The sequence below is a fragment of the Corylus avellana genome, chromosome ca1, assembly GCF_901000735.1.
Source record: "Corylus avellana chromosome ca1, CavTom2PMs-1.0".
Taxonomy (NCBI): Eukaryota; Viridiplantae; Streptophyta; class Magnoliopsida; order Fagales; family Betulaceae; genus Corylus; species Corylus avellana.
In genome coordinates, this window is record NC_081541.1 from 47,834,017 (window position 1) to 47,848,347 (window position 14,331).

At 35.4% G+C, this 14,331-nt stretch overlaps 2 protein-coding genes, 2 non-coding genes and 1 pseudogene across 4 annotated transcripts; all 5 read right to left on the reverse strand.

The window, feature by feature from the left end:
- Nucleotides 1-45: 45 nt before the first annotated feature.
- On the reverse strand, nt 46-2,508 carry LOC132163948 (disease resistance protein RPV1-like). Its single transcript, XM_059574340.1, has 2 exons — nt 1,926-2,508; nt 46-1,186 (listed from the first exon to the last, which is right to left on the reverse strand). The coding sequence occupies exons 1-2, from the start codon at nt 2,399-2,401 to the stop codon at nt 49-51; spliced, it is 1,614 nt and encodes a 537-aa protein (XP_059430323.1). The 5' UTR covers nt 2,402-2,508; the 3' UTR covers nt 46-48.
- Nucleotides 2,509-4,640: 2,132 nt separating this feature from the next.
- LOC132168322 (small nucleolar RNA R160) lies at nt 4,641-4,719 on the reverse strand. The gene has a single exon (XR_009438838.1). It is a non-coding gene; the product is annotated as a small nucleolar RNA R160 (small nucleolar RNA).
- Nucleotides 4,704-14,325, reverse strand: LOC132165774 (disease resistance protein RPV1-like). Its single transcript, XM_059576458.1, has 4 exons — nt 14,276-14,325; nt 13,222-14,175; nt 12,818-13,127; nt 4,704-5,916 (listed from the first exon to the last, which is right to left on the reverse strand). Exons 1-3 carry the CDS (start codon nt 14,315-14,317, stop codon nt 12,894-12,896), a joined length of 1,230 nt encoding a protein of 409 aa, XP_059432441.1. The 5' UTR covers nt 14,318-14,325; the 3' UTR covers nt 4,704-5,916; nt 12,818-12,893.
- Nucleotides 6,346-8,646, reverse strand: LOC132173890 (non-functional NADPH-dependent codeinone reductase 2-like; annotated as a pseudogene).
- LOC132168317 (small nucleolar RNA R160) lies at nt 12,753-12,831 on the reverse strand. Its single transcript, XR_009438833.1, has one exon. It is a non-coding gene; the product is annotated as a small nucleolar RNA R160 (small nucleolar RNA).
- Nucleotides 14,326-14,331: the final 6 nt, after the last annotated feature.

Here is a 14,331-nt window from a genome sequence, read left to right on the forward strand (position 1 = left end):
CAAAACTCATGAATACCTATATAACAAGCATATTATGTGTCTGTGTATTCAAGTGTTTATATATGAATGATTAATTATGCTTCTTACCATTTGTTTGTTAAGCACGTGTAAGACATCCTCATGACACCACAATCTACTACGTTTTCCTAGATCGTTGGATGATCTTTCACGAACAATCTCCCTTCCCATATCTCGAATTAGATCATGCATCCACAACCCATTGCCAATGATTGTGACAAGAGACCTCTGAATGAGAATATTAATACCAATTTCAGGAAAGAAACCACAACCATCAAATATTTTGATGGCATAATCTTTGTCCATACCAACAAAGAAACACGCAATATCAAGGAATGTGTCCTTCACAGTATCATCATCTAGTGAATCAAAGCTCATTCTAAGTATTTTCTGAATATGGTGGTGAGGATATTTTTGTAGTTTTTCCAATGCATTTTTCCATTCTATAGTGCTTCTTCCAGATAGATAGGAACCCAAAATTTCAAGAGCTAATGGAAGCCCTCTCACATAATTAACTACACCAATTGAAAGCTCTTGGTAATCTTCTTTTGGATGAGTCATCCTAAAGGCATGCCAACTAAAAAGTTGAAGAGATTCCTCATGATTCAATTCCTTGACCTTATATTTTTCATGTACTCCAAGTTCAGTTAGCAAATGTTCATCTCGAGTTGTTAAAATGACTCTACTTCCTGGACCAAACCATTCAGAGCTTCCGGCTAATAAATTGAGTTGTTTCAAGTTATCCACATCATCAAGAATAACAAGAACTCTTTTACAACGAAACCTTTCCTTAATCAAATTGATTCCTCTATCAACATTGGCAATCTTCAAGTTCTTGGATTTTAAGACTTCTGAAAGAAGTTGTTCTTGTAAATGAACTAAACCATTGGGTTGTTTTGAAATTTCATTAATGTTTAAAAGACAACTGCTTCCTTCAAACCCATTATATATTTGGTTATAAACAGCTTTAGCTAAGGTTGTTTTACCGATTCCACCCATGCCATAGATGCCTACAATGTTAACATCACTTTTTCCAAGATTTAATAAAGCTTTCATCTTTTCAATACGATAATCTATACTTATTGGATGTTTGGCAATATCCAAGCAAGCATTGTTCACTTTACTCAAAACTTCATCAACAATTTTCTCGATGAACCTTGATTCGTACCTGATAAATATAATTTAAAAGAAAACAAAAGAACAACATGAGCACAAGTAAAGAAAATGAAGAAAATTATATGAGTCATATGTGTCAAAAGGATATTATTATTTCAGTCATTTGAGACTAATTTTCGTGGTAAACAATAAAGTAATATATATCAAATTTATTAAGAATGCCATTAAATATATTTATATGCAATTTCTTATATATCCTACCAAATGACATGCAAGGAAACAATTTTTGTCATTTTTTTTTCCATTTGGATGACAAAGTCATTTAGACTATGTTTGATACGCGAAATAACTATTTCATTAAATAAATAAATAAATAATATTTACTAAGAACTGAAATTTGAGAGAAATAGTTATTTCGTCATTTCGTGTACCATACATAACTTAACTGTTTCATGGAAAGCATTACTATAAAATCATTATGTACTCTGCCGGTATAATGGGCATGGAACGGAAAACCATCAATGAAGTAATGCAACTAAGAATTACCTTTCTATATATGATTATATTCTATATACAATTTATTTTTATTTAACTGTGTGGCCATCCTAATTTTTTTTTTTTTTAAATAATAACTTAAATGGTACCACTGTTAATTTGTCAAAATATTCCTACAACAAGAGAAGGAGATAGATTTTTAAAAAGTATTTTGCATTTTGAGGGGGTATTTTGTGTTGTTTGTTGACAAAAAGTAAAATAGTAATAATAATGATGCAGCAACATATATATAATACCCGTTTGCAACGTTTTGGATATCCCAACCGGAATAATTTGCAGCTTCAGTAAGAGCTGCTCTCCAGTTGTGCACCCTCCCCATCTCTGCTTGAAACCGGTCTTTATGCCCAGCAAATGCTTCGGCAAAAGTTCCGGTTTGTTTTCGCACATAGGATGGGTTCACGTCATAAAATATGGGAAGAAGAGTTTGGCCTATAGAATTCTTACAGCGTATGATCTCCACAAGCTCATCAAGACACCAACTAGAAGAAGCATATCCTTTTGAAAAAACCACAATAGAAACCTTTGATCCTTGAATAGCTTTGATCAATTCGGTAGAGATGTGCTCCCCTCTAGGAAGCTCATCATCATCTCGGAAGGTGCGAATTCTGGCATTCATCAAGGCGGTGTAGAGGTGATCGGTGAAAGTTTTGCGAGTGTCTTCACCTCTGAAACTTAAGAAGACGTCGTAATTCCAACGGATTTGAGCAGCCATGGATACGGAAATGCTTGCTGTAAACTTGACTGAAAAAGGAGGCTGGCTCTTGTGAGTTAAATGTTCGTAATTCCAGGTAACTTTTCCAGCTGTTTGCAATTACCATCCACTTTCCTTCAATTAATTGTAGGCCAATCTTTTCCAGCTGTTTGCAGTTACCATCCACTTTCCTTCAATTAATTGTATGCCAATCTTTTCCAGCTGTTTGCAATTACCATCCACTTTCCTTCAATCAACTCTGGCGTAGCCACGTGGAAGATAAATCTCAAAGATGTTTTGTAGAAAATGAAATGATAAAAGTGAAGAGAAATATCATTTCCAAATTATTTCCCACTATATAATATTAAATTATGACGAAGCTAAAATTGATCTTCCAAGTATTTTCTGCATTTTTTAAGATTCTGTCACGCTTAGAATAACCATACATAAATATATAAAACTATAAAATTTAAAATTTAAAATTTAAAAAAAAAAAATGGCAGCCACCCTTTTTTTTAAAAAAAAAAATAATAATAATTTATATCTTTTTTTAGTTCATATATTTATTTATTTTTAATTAAGAATGGCATGTATCATTATTCTATTGGTGATAACGTAATACATTAATGAAACCTGTTAAGTATTTTGACGGAATTTGATTATTGAGACTAAATTGTTATTTTAGCCTATTCCGATAATCTCTGAATTATTTTATTTTATTTTTTTATGTCATACGAATAGATTTGTAATTTAGGCCAACCACATTGACTGATTTTGCATTTATATTTTTTTTTAGTTCAAGTCTTTTCTAACTGGATTTTTTTTTTTTTTTTTATATGTTTAAGTTAATTTATACGTGTTTTTTAAATTTTTATATATTTCTATTTTTTTGTTTTAATTTTATTTCGTCTTTGGTTTTTGATTTTTTTTTATTGAAACTACTGATACATTAATAAGTTTTTTTTTTTTTTTTTTAATTTGTTGAATTTTAAGGGTATTATATAAAAATGGGATCTACCAAATTACATAATCCTATCTGCCTAGTGAACTTCCAGAATCATAGATAGAATAGTGTAGATTTTGAACATATTCAATCTTTTAAGTTGTAAACATATATATCTAGGCATAATACATTGAGAATCACATATAGAATTCTATTAACAGATTTACCATAATTTTGGTTTATATCTCATAAAATTGGGAAAGGGCTCAGCCAACATGTCCTCTCCCCTGTTTCACTCCACCTGCCATTTGCCAAAGATATGGGAAGCAAAGATGAACAAGCAAAGAAGGAATTTTGATCCCCTGTAATCCCTTTTTCCCTCATTTATTTAGAAAAAAAAAAAAAAAAAAAAAAGAAGGAATTTTGTGCTGCACCATGCTCGTATAGTGTGAAATATTAATACAATAACAGACTATGAATAAATCACATGGTCTAATTGTGGGCAAACTCCTAATCATGCTAAGAATAAATACCAAATAAACTTACTCAGTTGTGCATGCTCCCTATATTCATTCGAAATTAAAAATATGCAGACATTGACAGAATTAGGAAAGACATCAACATAAGAATTCCATATCACAATTTTGACTATAAAACAAATGATGCTAATTCCTAACCTTGGCATGAAATATGTTCAAGAATAGCTCTCAAATTGCCATGAAAAATACAAAAGCATTAAAGGGGAGATTCATTGTCAAGCTTGTGATGGCCTCTCAATCACCCTATATAAAAGTTTCTTGCTTTCTGATCCTAAAATCCAAATCCATCCTCTTTATTAGCATGCCCTAAAATGTCAGCAATTTGGGCTCTGTTTGGCAAACTACTCTCCACTCATTAGCAAGACTTGTTAACGGAAACTATTAACTGATCCATTGGATGATTGTAAGAAGAACCCCAAATGAAATTGGCTTCATTTAATGATGTGGGACAGCCTACACCCACTGCTCAAGCAGCAGCCATTCTTTGGTGCAGGCAGTGTGCACCGCTCAATGGACACTCGAGTGGTGGTATCACATGGAGCAGGCGGAATGCCCCATTCGAGCTGAAGCAACCCAGTGTGCTCCACTCAAGCAGAGCAGCCTAGGCTGTATTGCTTCTGCTCAAGCGGTCTTCAGCAGCTAGTTTCAAAAAAAAAGAAAGGATCTTATCACAGTATTTTTTCCACTTCATTTCCATCAAAAGTTTTGTTCCAAGCAAAAAAATAAGAATGTCACTGCCACAATGAAAAGAAAGCAATAACTTGAGCTGGGTGAGCAAAGCAATCTGAGAACTTCGAAGACCAAAATGCTATGGTGTTCTACATCATACTCATATATAAGCACCTCATCATTTTGCTTTGCTTCATAATATAGAGAAATTGCATAGATAGCTTAAGGCACCAAATACCAAGTCCATGTTTCCTGAGCATTACCTAGAAAGGCAAGTTCAATTCCTAAACAAAATGTCTTCCCAACAAAAAGCAAACAACAGATCATATTAAGTCCAATAACAGAGTTGTGCAAGGAACTTTTTTGTTCATGGCACAGTACAAAGGTTATTAGTGGCAAAATCTCAATTTAGCACTCTTCAATGATACCCATTTCTCAAAGCTTCCTTGCCCCTAAACTTGAAGAAGCAAGGGGCTATTTGGTGCATAAACAACAAACATGAAAGAGGGACTCAAATCACCAGAATTAGCACAGATGGCACTTAAGCCTGAAGGAGCCAATGTAAAATATTTCTGCTACAGGAAATCCTAAAGCATAAAAACAGGAGAACACAAGTGAATAAAGAAACTTCAGCAGAACAAGAAGGATAAAGAAGAGCAAACAACATCTATCCCTTAGAGAAGACCTATCTTCTAGTACAAGCAAGTATTCTTTATAGAAAGATACAAACAGGTTACTTATCAGTGGCACTAGACATTAATTATGCAAAGTAAGACAGGAAATGTCATACCCTATATCAGCTGCAATATCAACAGCTTTGAAACTTTACATTATAAAGAAGAGTTATAATGAATGAGAATCAGGACAGTACAAATAAGTGGGAAGATAATCCAGCCATTGTTCATACTTTTCATTTGAATTGTTAGTAAAGCAGAAAGAAATGTCAGATTAAATAGGTACGATAAGTGGAATTTTAGATAGATCATAACTTTATGTGTATGCCCAAAGCAGATCATGCTGTTTAGTTCTGAAGCAATTAGTTCTGAAGTCATCCATAAAAATATGAGGAAGTCTGCACAAAAGTTTCCAGCTAGTTTGCATAATTTTTGTATGAAATATTGCAGACCATTTTCAGCCTTTGGCAACATAAATTTAATAATTTCTCCTTTCAGTATGCATCGAATATGAAATCAACAGTACCCAAAAGCCAGTCTGGGAAAGAATTCCGAGTTTGAAGCACTCATGTTTTGGTGATACTTAAGCTACAAATTCTCTTCTTAACATACACAGCCCGGCTCATTTCATAGATCTTGCCAAAGTATATTACAGGGAGTTGGTCCAATTGCTTTTTGGTTCTGAACCCATTCAACTTCCTTTCCTGATCACTGCACAAAACCTTCAAACATCAATATATCTAGTATCTACACGCATACATTAACAACAAAATCCCAAAGGGGATTAAGTTTTGAAACAGTCCTACAAACAGTGAAAAAAACACTTACAGGTCCATTTTGACGAATACCCCTTTCAACATCAAACCCAATCCCAAATGGGTCTCTCTAAACTAGCATTTCCTTCCAAAATCCACATATAGAAACGAAATAAAGAATCACAGAAAATCGAAGCTATAAACCAATGGGGCTAGGGTTCGAAAAGATTTCGTTTCAAATTTCTGAAAATAGATGCAAACGGCTGTTCTAAAGGATGAAGACCAAAAATTTTCCAATTGCAAGAATAATGAAACACAAACCGAACAACTTGATGTCTCGGTGCCTTTCGTCAGAAGTGAAATAGTAAGTTAGTAACATATTCCAAAAGAGAAATTCTACGTCCTGTATTTTTATCCCACAAATATTTTATAAGAATAATACTATTTAGTACACTCTCATACGACTGTCATACAACTATAAAGATGTGGGAGTGAAAGTCAACCTTTGGATCAATAACAACTTGTAAAAATAAAAATCAACCTATTTTACATGCAAGCAGCAAACTCTCTTAAAGGTTAAAGTTCAGAGCTCTCCATCCCAAAGCTCTTCAATGGACTTGTAGGGTCCACGAGCTGAAATAAGTTCCTCCTTGAGCATCATCCGGTGCTGCTTGATTTCACTGATCTTCTTACTGTCATCCTCTGATAGTTCCCAGTCAAAGATCTGCAGATTCTCCTTCAACCTCTCCTTGTTGTAGCTCTTCATCACAGGAGTCACCCCTTGCTCATATATCCATCTAAGACAAACCTGAGCAACAGTCTTCCCCCTTGCTTTTGCAATCTCCATGAGAACTTCATTCTCCATAACATGGTTGGTGCCCCAACTAGTCACTTTTGCTCCCAATGGAGAGAAAGCAGTGACAACAATTCCATTTGCCTTGCAAAAATCTATTAGTTTCTTCTGTTGCCAGACAGGGCTCATCTCCACCTACACAAATAATAATCATCTTTTTTAATAATAATATATCGTTTGTCAAAATGAAAAGTTGAAGCTGCTGCACTGGACTCACTTGATTCACTGCAGGAGGAATAGTGGAGGAGGAGAGCAGGTTTTGAAGCTTCTTGCAAGAGAAGTTGCTGACTCCAATGAACTTGGCAAGGCCAAGTCTCTGGCACTCCTCCATGGCTGCCCACACAGACTTGAAATCCATGGGCATCATGTCCTGTTCTGCAAAAGGCCATCCCCCCTTTCCAGGCTTCACAGTGATGGGCCAGTGGATCAAATGCAGGTCTATGTATTCCAACTGAAGAGTCCTGCACAAATTGGTCAACTCCAACATTATTTGCTTGAATTAGTTGATTTTCCATAAATCATAATAGCTGCTAAATCACTAAAGTACTGCTTATTTCAAAAGTTTATGTTTATAAGAATGAATATATTTAATTGTTTAGTTTATAGTCTAACACTCTCTCATAATAGGTGAGGCCCACGTGGAATATAATGGAAATGAGAGTTGAATGAAGGAGAAACAGTTCAAACTTAAGACCTTTGCTCCGATACTATGGTCAATCATCACTTATTCCAGAAGTACATCAGAACCAGAGATCTTGAGTTCAAAATTGACTCTACATCTTACCTATTATTTTAATTAAATATTTTACGTATTGTGCCTCACTTATTAAAGGAGAGTTTGAGCCCACATGTTAGAAAAAATGTTAAACTATTCATTAAATGATTAAATTTATTCTTTCCTATGAACTTAAACTTTTGTGATAAGTGGTAATTTAACAATAAATAAATGCCACACACACTTTCACTTTCACACTTTCAAGTGCATACTCTCTAACATGGCACTAAAAATCGTAATTGAATTCAAACTCCAATAGCAATCCATTCAAAATTTACCGTTGATTTTTAGTACCACGTTAGAGAGTGTGCACTTGAGATTAGAGGTGGCAATTCATGTTCGCATATCAAGTTTGAGTTATGTCAAAGAATGTGTATACGACTATATAGGTTAACCATAACCCGATCTATTTAATTAAATAGGTCAAACTCCTCAAACCTAACCCTCTAATTTTGTATCGGGTTTATGTCGGGTTAGTGGGTCATATCAAAAATTACCATTTATTATGTCGCGTGTCGGATTTGAGTCATGTCAAAAATTATCCTTTAATTTCATGTTGGGTTCATGGATTGTGTTAAAAATTGTCGACCCTACTTTAGAGTTTAGGAGTTGGGGTGTGTTTAGCATTTATCTTAACAATAATCAACCATAAATTACAATCAAGATCACTGACCGAACTGATTTCTGTAGAGCTGGAAGAACAAGATCAGGATGAGCCTCACTAGGCCACAGCTTGGAAGTAATGAAAAGCTTCACCCGGGAGCTGACAAGGCCGAGTGTGGTGCTTGGGCAATAGCTTCTCCCAAAGCCTGCTCAGACCCATATGCAGAGGCAGTGTCGAAGTGCCTGTAACCCAGCTTGATTGCCTCCAGGACCGCCGATTTGAGGGTGGCGCCGTCGTTGGAATCTGCGGCGGTGCCAAAGCCAATCACCGGCATGCCCTTGCTGCCGGAGGAGGAGCTCAACACCACCTCTGGGATTTTACTCGCTATAGCCATTTGTGTGGCGGATACGGTGAACCTTGAATGAATGTCAGATGTTGGCGTGAAAATGGAGTGTGTGAGGTGATTTATATAAAAAAATCACGTTTCAATTCTATTATTCTTTGACGTGAGGGATGAAGTGATTTTGATGGTAACTTTTAAGCCCACTGCTGCTAAACATGCTAAATGTGCCTTTTCATTTAGTCTTTTAAGTGCTGTGTGGAATTGCGTCCAAATAATAAAGTTTTTAAGTCAAAAAAAATATTTTTCAGCAAAAGTTTTATTTTTAAACTTTTACCAAAAGTGCGTTTTGATCATTTTTAACCTTTTTGGACCCTTAGAAACGCTTTTAATTTTTTTACCAAATGAATATTTTTTTTTTCAAACATACTTTTTGAGTGTTGAAAGCATTTTTAAGCTCCTCAAACACAATCTCAAACAGACCTAGAGTATTCAAATAGCCAAAACTCAACTTGGTTCAGCTCGACTCGTTTACGGTCAAAGCCCCACGGGCTCAATAGACTCAACCACAAGCTACAAGAAACAATATACAAAACCAAAACAGGCAAACATTAGGTGAAAATACCCCATGACCTCACCAACCATCCATACAAAGAGAGTTTTGTATTGATTTTTTTTATTTAAATAGTAATAAAAATAGATCGATGTGTTGTAAAAAGCAAGAATGTTAGAAGTTAAATTTTAGATGAATAGTATGAGGCCATTGCCAAACATAGCCGGCCTTAGCTAGATTTAAAACCCTTCTAAAGCATAAAGAATGCTTATTTGCATCCTGTCATTTATTTTGTGTATATTTATTTTGTGTATATTTCTGTTAAGTTTGCATATTTTAGCGAGCGTCTCATGTAAAAGAAAGAAAGAAAAAAAAAACTAAAACTAAAACAGAAACAAAATTTGCTGTGGGGTACTGGGGGAGCATCATTTTTTGCTATGCAGTCTGCAGAAGATAAGTGAAAGAGAACTATTTGTTGAAGGCTTTGTTGCCAAGAGAAAAAGTTTCTTATTTTGTTTTTTTCTTTAGTGATTTAATTCTCTTTTGTCAAGCTTTGGGTTTTGAATAGTTTTATTATAGAATTTCTTCTTAGTAGTCTCCACCTATAAATATAGGCTTATGCAGCGGAATTATGTAAATCTTGATGTTAAGTGTAATTTGCTTATTTGTGATTCGAAAAATTAATTTGTTGCAACAAATTGGTATAAGAGCTAAGGATAACTACTGCAAAATTTGTAAATTCAATGTTGTACATAAGAAATACTATCTCCTTAACAAACGTTAAGTCAGTTTTAAATTCTGTGAACTAGCCTACAATATTGAATAGAAAAGGCAATGATGATTGGGATGAGGATTTATTTATTAACGGCAATTTCGAAAAATTTCTCTAATTTAAAAGTCAATTTAGTGAGAAGGACTCAAGTAAATTTAAAATAAAATTAAAATAAAAAATCAAGAGGTCGATTGCGATCAAAGTCAAAGAAAAAGCATCATTACAAAGCCGAGTGTTCAAAAAAACCAATACTCGACTCGATTCAACTCAACTCGTTTACAGCCATAGTCCCATAGGCTCAACACAAGCAGCAAGAAGCAATATAAAAAACCAAAATTAACAGGCAAACATAGCAACCTACGTACTGCTTGACACATTAGGTGAAATGGACCCCAAGACCTCACCAACCATCCATACAAAGAGAGTTTTATGCTAAACATGATTACAAGACATAACTCTAGCTTCACTTGAAGCCTTATTCCAAAAAATCATCGAAAATTCTCCTCCAAATAAAATACAATTCAGCTGTGAACATCAGCTTGGAAGCTAGCAATTGAGGGGATTCCCTTTGAAGTAGTATGTAACATTGCATTCATCACACAAAATACTCTCAGAAAAATAAGCGATCATGATTTTCTTCCTCAGCATTGCTACCTTATTTCTACTGTTCAACTTCCTTCTAATGGCAGACAAAAGAGAAGTTCGACACTGAATGCTTTTGCTTTCTTCATCTTTTTTTTTTTTTTTTTCCTGAGCTACTTTTTACATTTGATTCCTATTATGCAATGAAAATCATTGTATCAGTTTCGGAAACAAGTGCAGTTTACTCTTTTTTTTATTATTTTTAATTTTTGAAGTACAATCAGACAGAAGGGATGGATATTTCCCACTACAGATGGGGCACTTCACTAAATCTGGCTGTGGCCCAATAAGTCACATGGTGGTGGGTATAAGAATTAGCACTCATATTGTTATTGTTTAGTAAAGGCAAAAAGATACCTGCAAGGTGTGATTTCTTTAATGGTAAAAGAGACAGCAAAGAATCAAGCTGTTGTGGTTGTAGACAGAACCACAATGGAGGCAAGGGGTTTATGGCAGATGAGTTGTCCCACTAGACCATGAGTTGAGAGGTTTGGATTACCCAAAGGAATGGATTCCAGTAGGGAAGCATAATCTTCCCCATCCCAGAGCTTTGGTCTGGGCGATGAGAGCTTCAATGCTTCCTGAGCATTGCGAAGAAAAGCAAGTTCAATTCCTAAACAAAATGTTTGCCCAATAAAATGCAAGCAACAGATCCTATTAACTCCAATAACAGAGTTGTGCAAGGAACTCTTTTGTTCATGGCAGAGTGGAAAGGTTATATAGTGCATAAACAATTTAGCACTCTTCAATGATACCCATTTCTCGAAGTTTCCTTGCCCCTAAACTTGAAGAATCAAGGGGCTATTTGGTGCATAAACAACAAACATAAAAAGAGACTCAAATCACCAGAATTAGCACAAATTGGCACTTAAGCCTGAAGGAGCCAATGTAAAATATTTCTGCTACAGGAAATCCGAAAGCATAAAAACAGGAGAACACAATTGAAGCACTCATGTTTTGGTGGTGTACTTAAGGTACAAATTCTCTTCTTAACATAGACAACCAGGAGAAGCACTCACTTCATAGATCTTGCCAAAGTCTATTATAGGGAGTTGGTCCAATTGCTTTTCAAGATGAGCAATGCAGATACAATTTTTGGGCAAGTAAAATGAAGGGAGACTCAAAACTACATATGCCACACATTTTCCAGAAATTTACAGGTGCAAACCTAATCCTGATCTAACTTTTTAATTTAACATAAAAATGGGATTGACCAAATTACACATTCCTATCTAAGGCCTAACGAACCTTCAGAATCACTGAAAGAATACAGGAGATTTTGAACAGATTATATCTTCTAAACATATATATCTAGGCATCATACATTGAAAATCATCGAGAATCATAGATAGAATTCTTTTAACAGACACCAAAATTTTAATTTATATCCCAAAAAGTCAGGAAAGGGCTCAGTGTCTTGGTAGGAACCTTTTCATAGAAGTTGAGTCGGAAAAAAAAATACAATGTAGAATCTATATTCTAAATCTGTACAACAGAAAATAGCTACTAAATCACACAGCAAACATGTCCTCTCTCCTCTTTCACTCTACCTGTCATTTGTCAAAGGCTTGGGAAGCAACAATGAACAAGCAAAGAAGAAATTTTTTTGTTGCACCATGCTCGTACAGTCAGAAATATAAGTAGATAACAGACTATGAATAATGGTGTGCCAATACTCACTCAAATTTCCCATCATTGCCAAGTGAGGTTTTTTGATAAGCATTCCCACAGCCCTCAATTTATTCTCATGCAAGCAGAAAGAACACTTTTTTAATTATTCAAACAACTCAAGGGCACAAGAAATAAACCTCAACCAAATGTAAGGGCCAATGCTATAGGATGGAAGACCTAAAACAATAAGTGATCCATTCGATGATTGTAAGAAGAACAACCCCAAATGAAAGTTTGCTTCTTTTAACTATTGGAATACGGGGTACCCAAAACTTTGCAATATTCAATTTTACGGCCTACAGCCACCACTCGAGCGGAAGCAACCCAATGTGCTCTTCTCAAGCATAGCAGCCCAGACTGCTCTGCTCAAGCGGTCTTCAGCAGCCAGTTTCATAAAAAGAAAGGATCTTATCACAGACAAGATATTTTCCACTCCATTTCCACCCAAAGGTTTGTTCCAATTTCGGCATCATTAGAATAGAATTTAAAATTTCAGTTTTTCTCACACTTCTTTTCAAACACATTATTTTTTTTCACACCTCAACTGTGAAAACAAAGCAAGAACTTGAGGTGGGAAAGCAAAGCAAACAGAGAACTTTGAAGACCAGAATGATATGGGGTTCAACATCATATTCGGATATAATCACCTCATCATTTTGCTTTGCTACTTCTAGATTGGACTTTATCTCACAGCACATGTGGTAGGACCTCTTGTCTTGGACTTTATCTCATTAGCAATGTCAAGAATTGTTGCTGCACTGACTTGAGCACCACTGAAGTGACCAAGAGCAGGAACATCACTAACACAAACAACTTGATGTCTCGGTGCCTTTCGTCGAGATAGTTCTGTCGGTGTCTCGGTGCCTTTCGCTTGTGCCTTTCAGGGCACAAGCGAAGATTTGGAACCTCACAACCAGGGAGGAAAATGCCTTGATCCTTGTCACCCATGGACAGGAACTATTTCAAAAAAAAAAAAAAAAAAGATGTTCAGAACATAAAAACTGCACACGTGCGCACACAAATACAGTGAGAGAGAGAGAGAGAGAGAAACCTGCGAAGGAAAACGACTCCTCAAATTATATCCAAACTCTCCAATTTCTGTAATTTGATTGTGGTAATGTGCCAGGTGAATTATTGCTGTAATTTCCAAACTCTCCAATTTCTGAATCTCAACCGATTTCTGAATCTCAACGGATTTCTGACAGTATGCTAAGTAAAGATGAGGCGAACTTTTCAGGTTCGACAGATTTGGGAGTGTTTCTAATAATGTGCAGCCACTTGCATCTAAAATCCATAAACTTGCGGGGAGTTCTAAAATTGATTGAAGACTCGCGCACTCACTTAACATCAATGTAGTTAACTTAGGAAGGCTGCCGATGCACTGAGGTAGATTAAGGAAATTGTTTCTTCCTATATCCAATTCCTCGAGTGAAGACAAACACCCAAGATCAATTGGAAACCCATCTTCAGACAGATTGCAGTCGTAGAGATCTAGCCTTCTCAAAGAGCATAGTCCAGAAATGGAAGCTGGGAGGAAATGTAAGGGATTGGAGCTTTTTGGTGATATCCACGATGAGAAACGCGATAACCAAGATTTTGAAGATTGTCCTTCACATCCTGATAATGACACAGTTTCGAGATTCTTCAAAAGACCAAAGGAGGCAGGGAGTTGCATAATAGCAGTTCTGTCCGCATGCAATTTCGTTAGAACTATCATATTCCCCAATTGCTCTGGTAGCTTATCAAGTTTTAAGCAGCCAGACAAGTTAAGAATTTGAAGAGATTTTAAGTTAGAAGTACTTCCCGGAAGATTCCTTAAGTTATGGCATCCTTCTAAATTTAGCAAAACAAGTCTTTCTAGATTTCCAATGGACTCATGAAGCTCAACTAAACTTGTGCAACCTTCAAGTATCAGTATCTCCAGAATTGGGAATTGTAAGAAGTTTGGTGTCTTGGTGAGAAATTTGGAATTTTTTAGATTAAGGACTTTCAACCTGCTGAGTATCTGTCAAAACAAAATCGTTAAAAGAGAAGAAAGAAAGTCTTGACTTATAAATTTAACAATAATGAAGAAATAAAAGGAAATGTAAGATTTAATATTATACCTTGATCTCCTTCCAGACTTGTTTGATATTACTATCTTGCATGTCAAGGATAACAA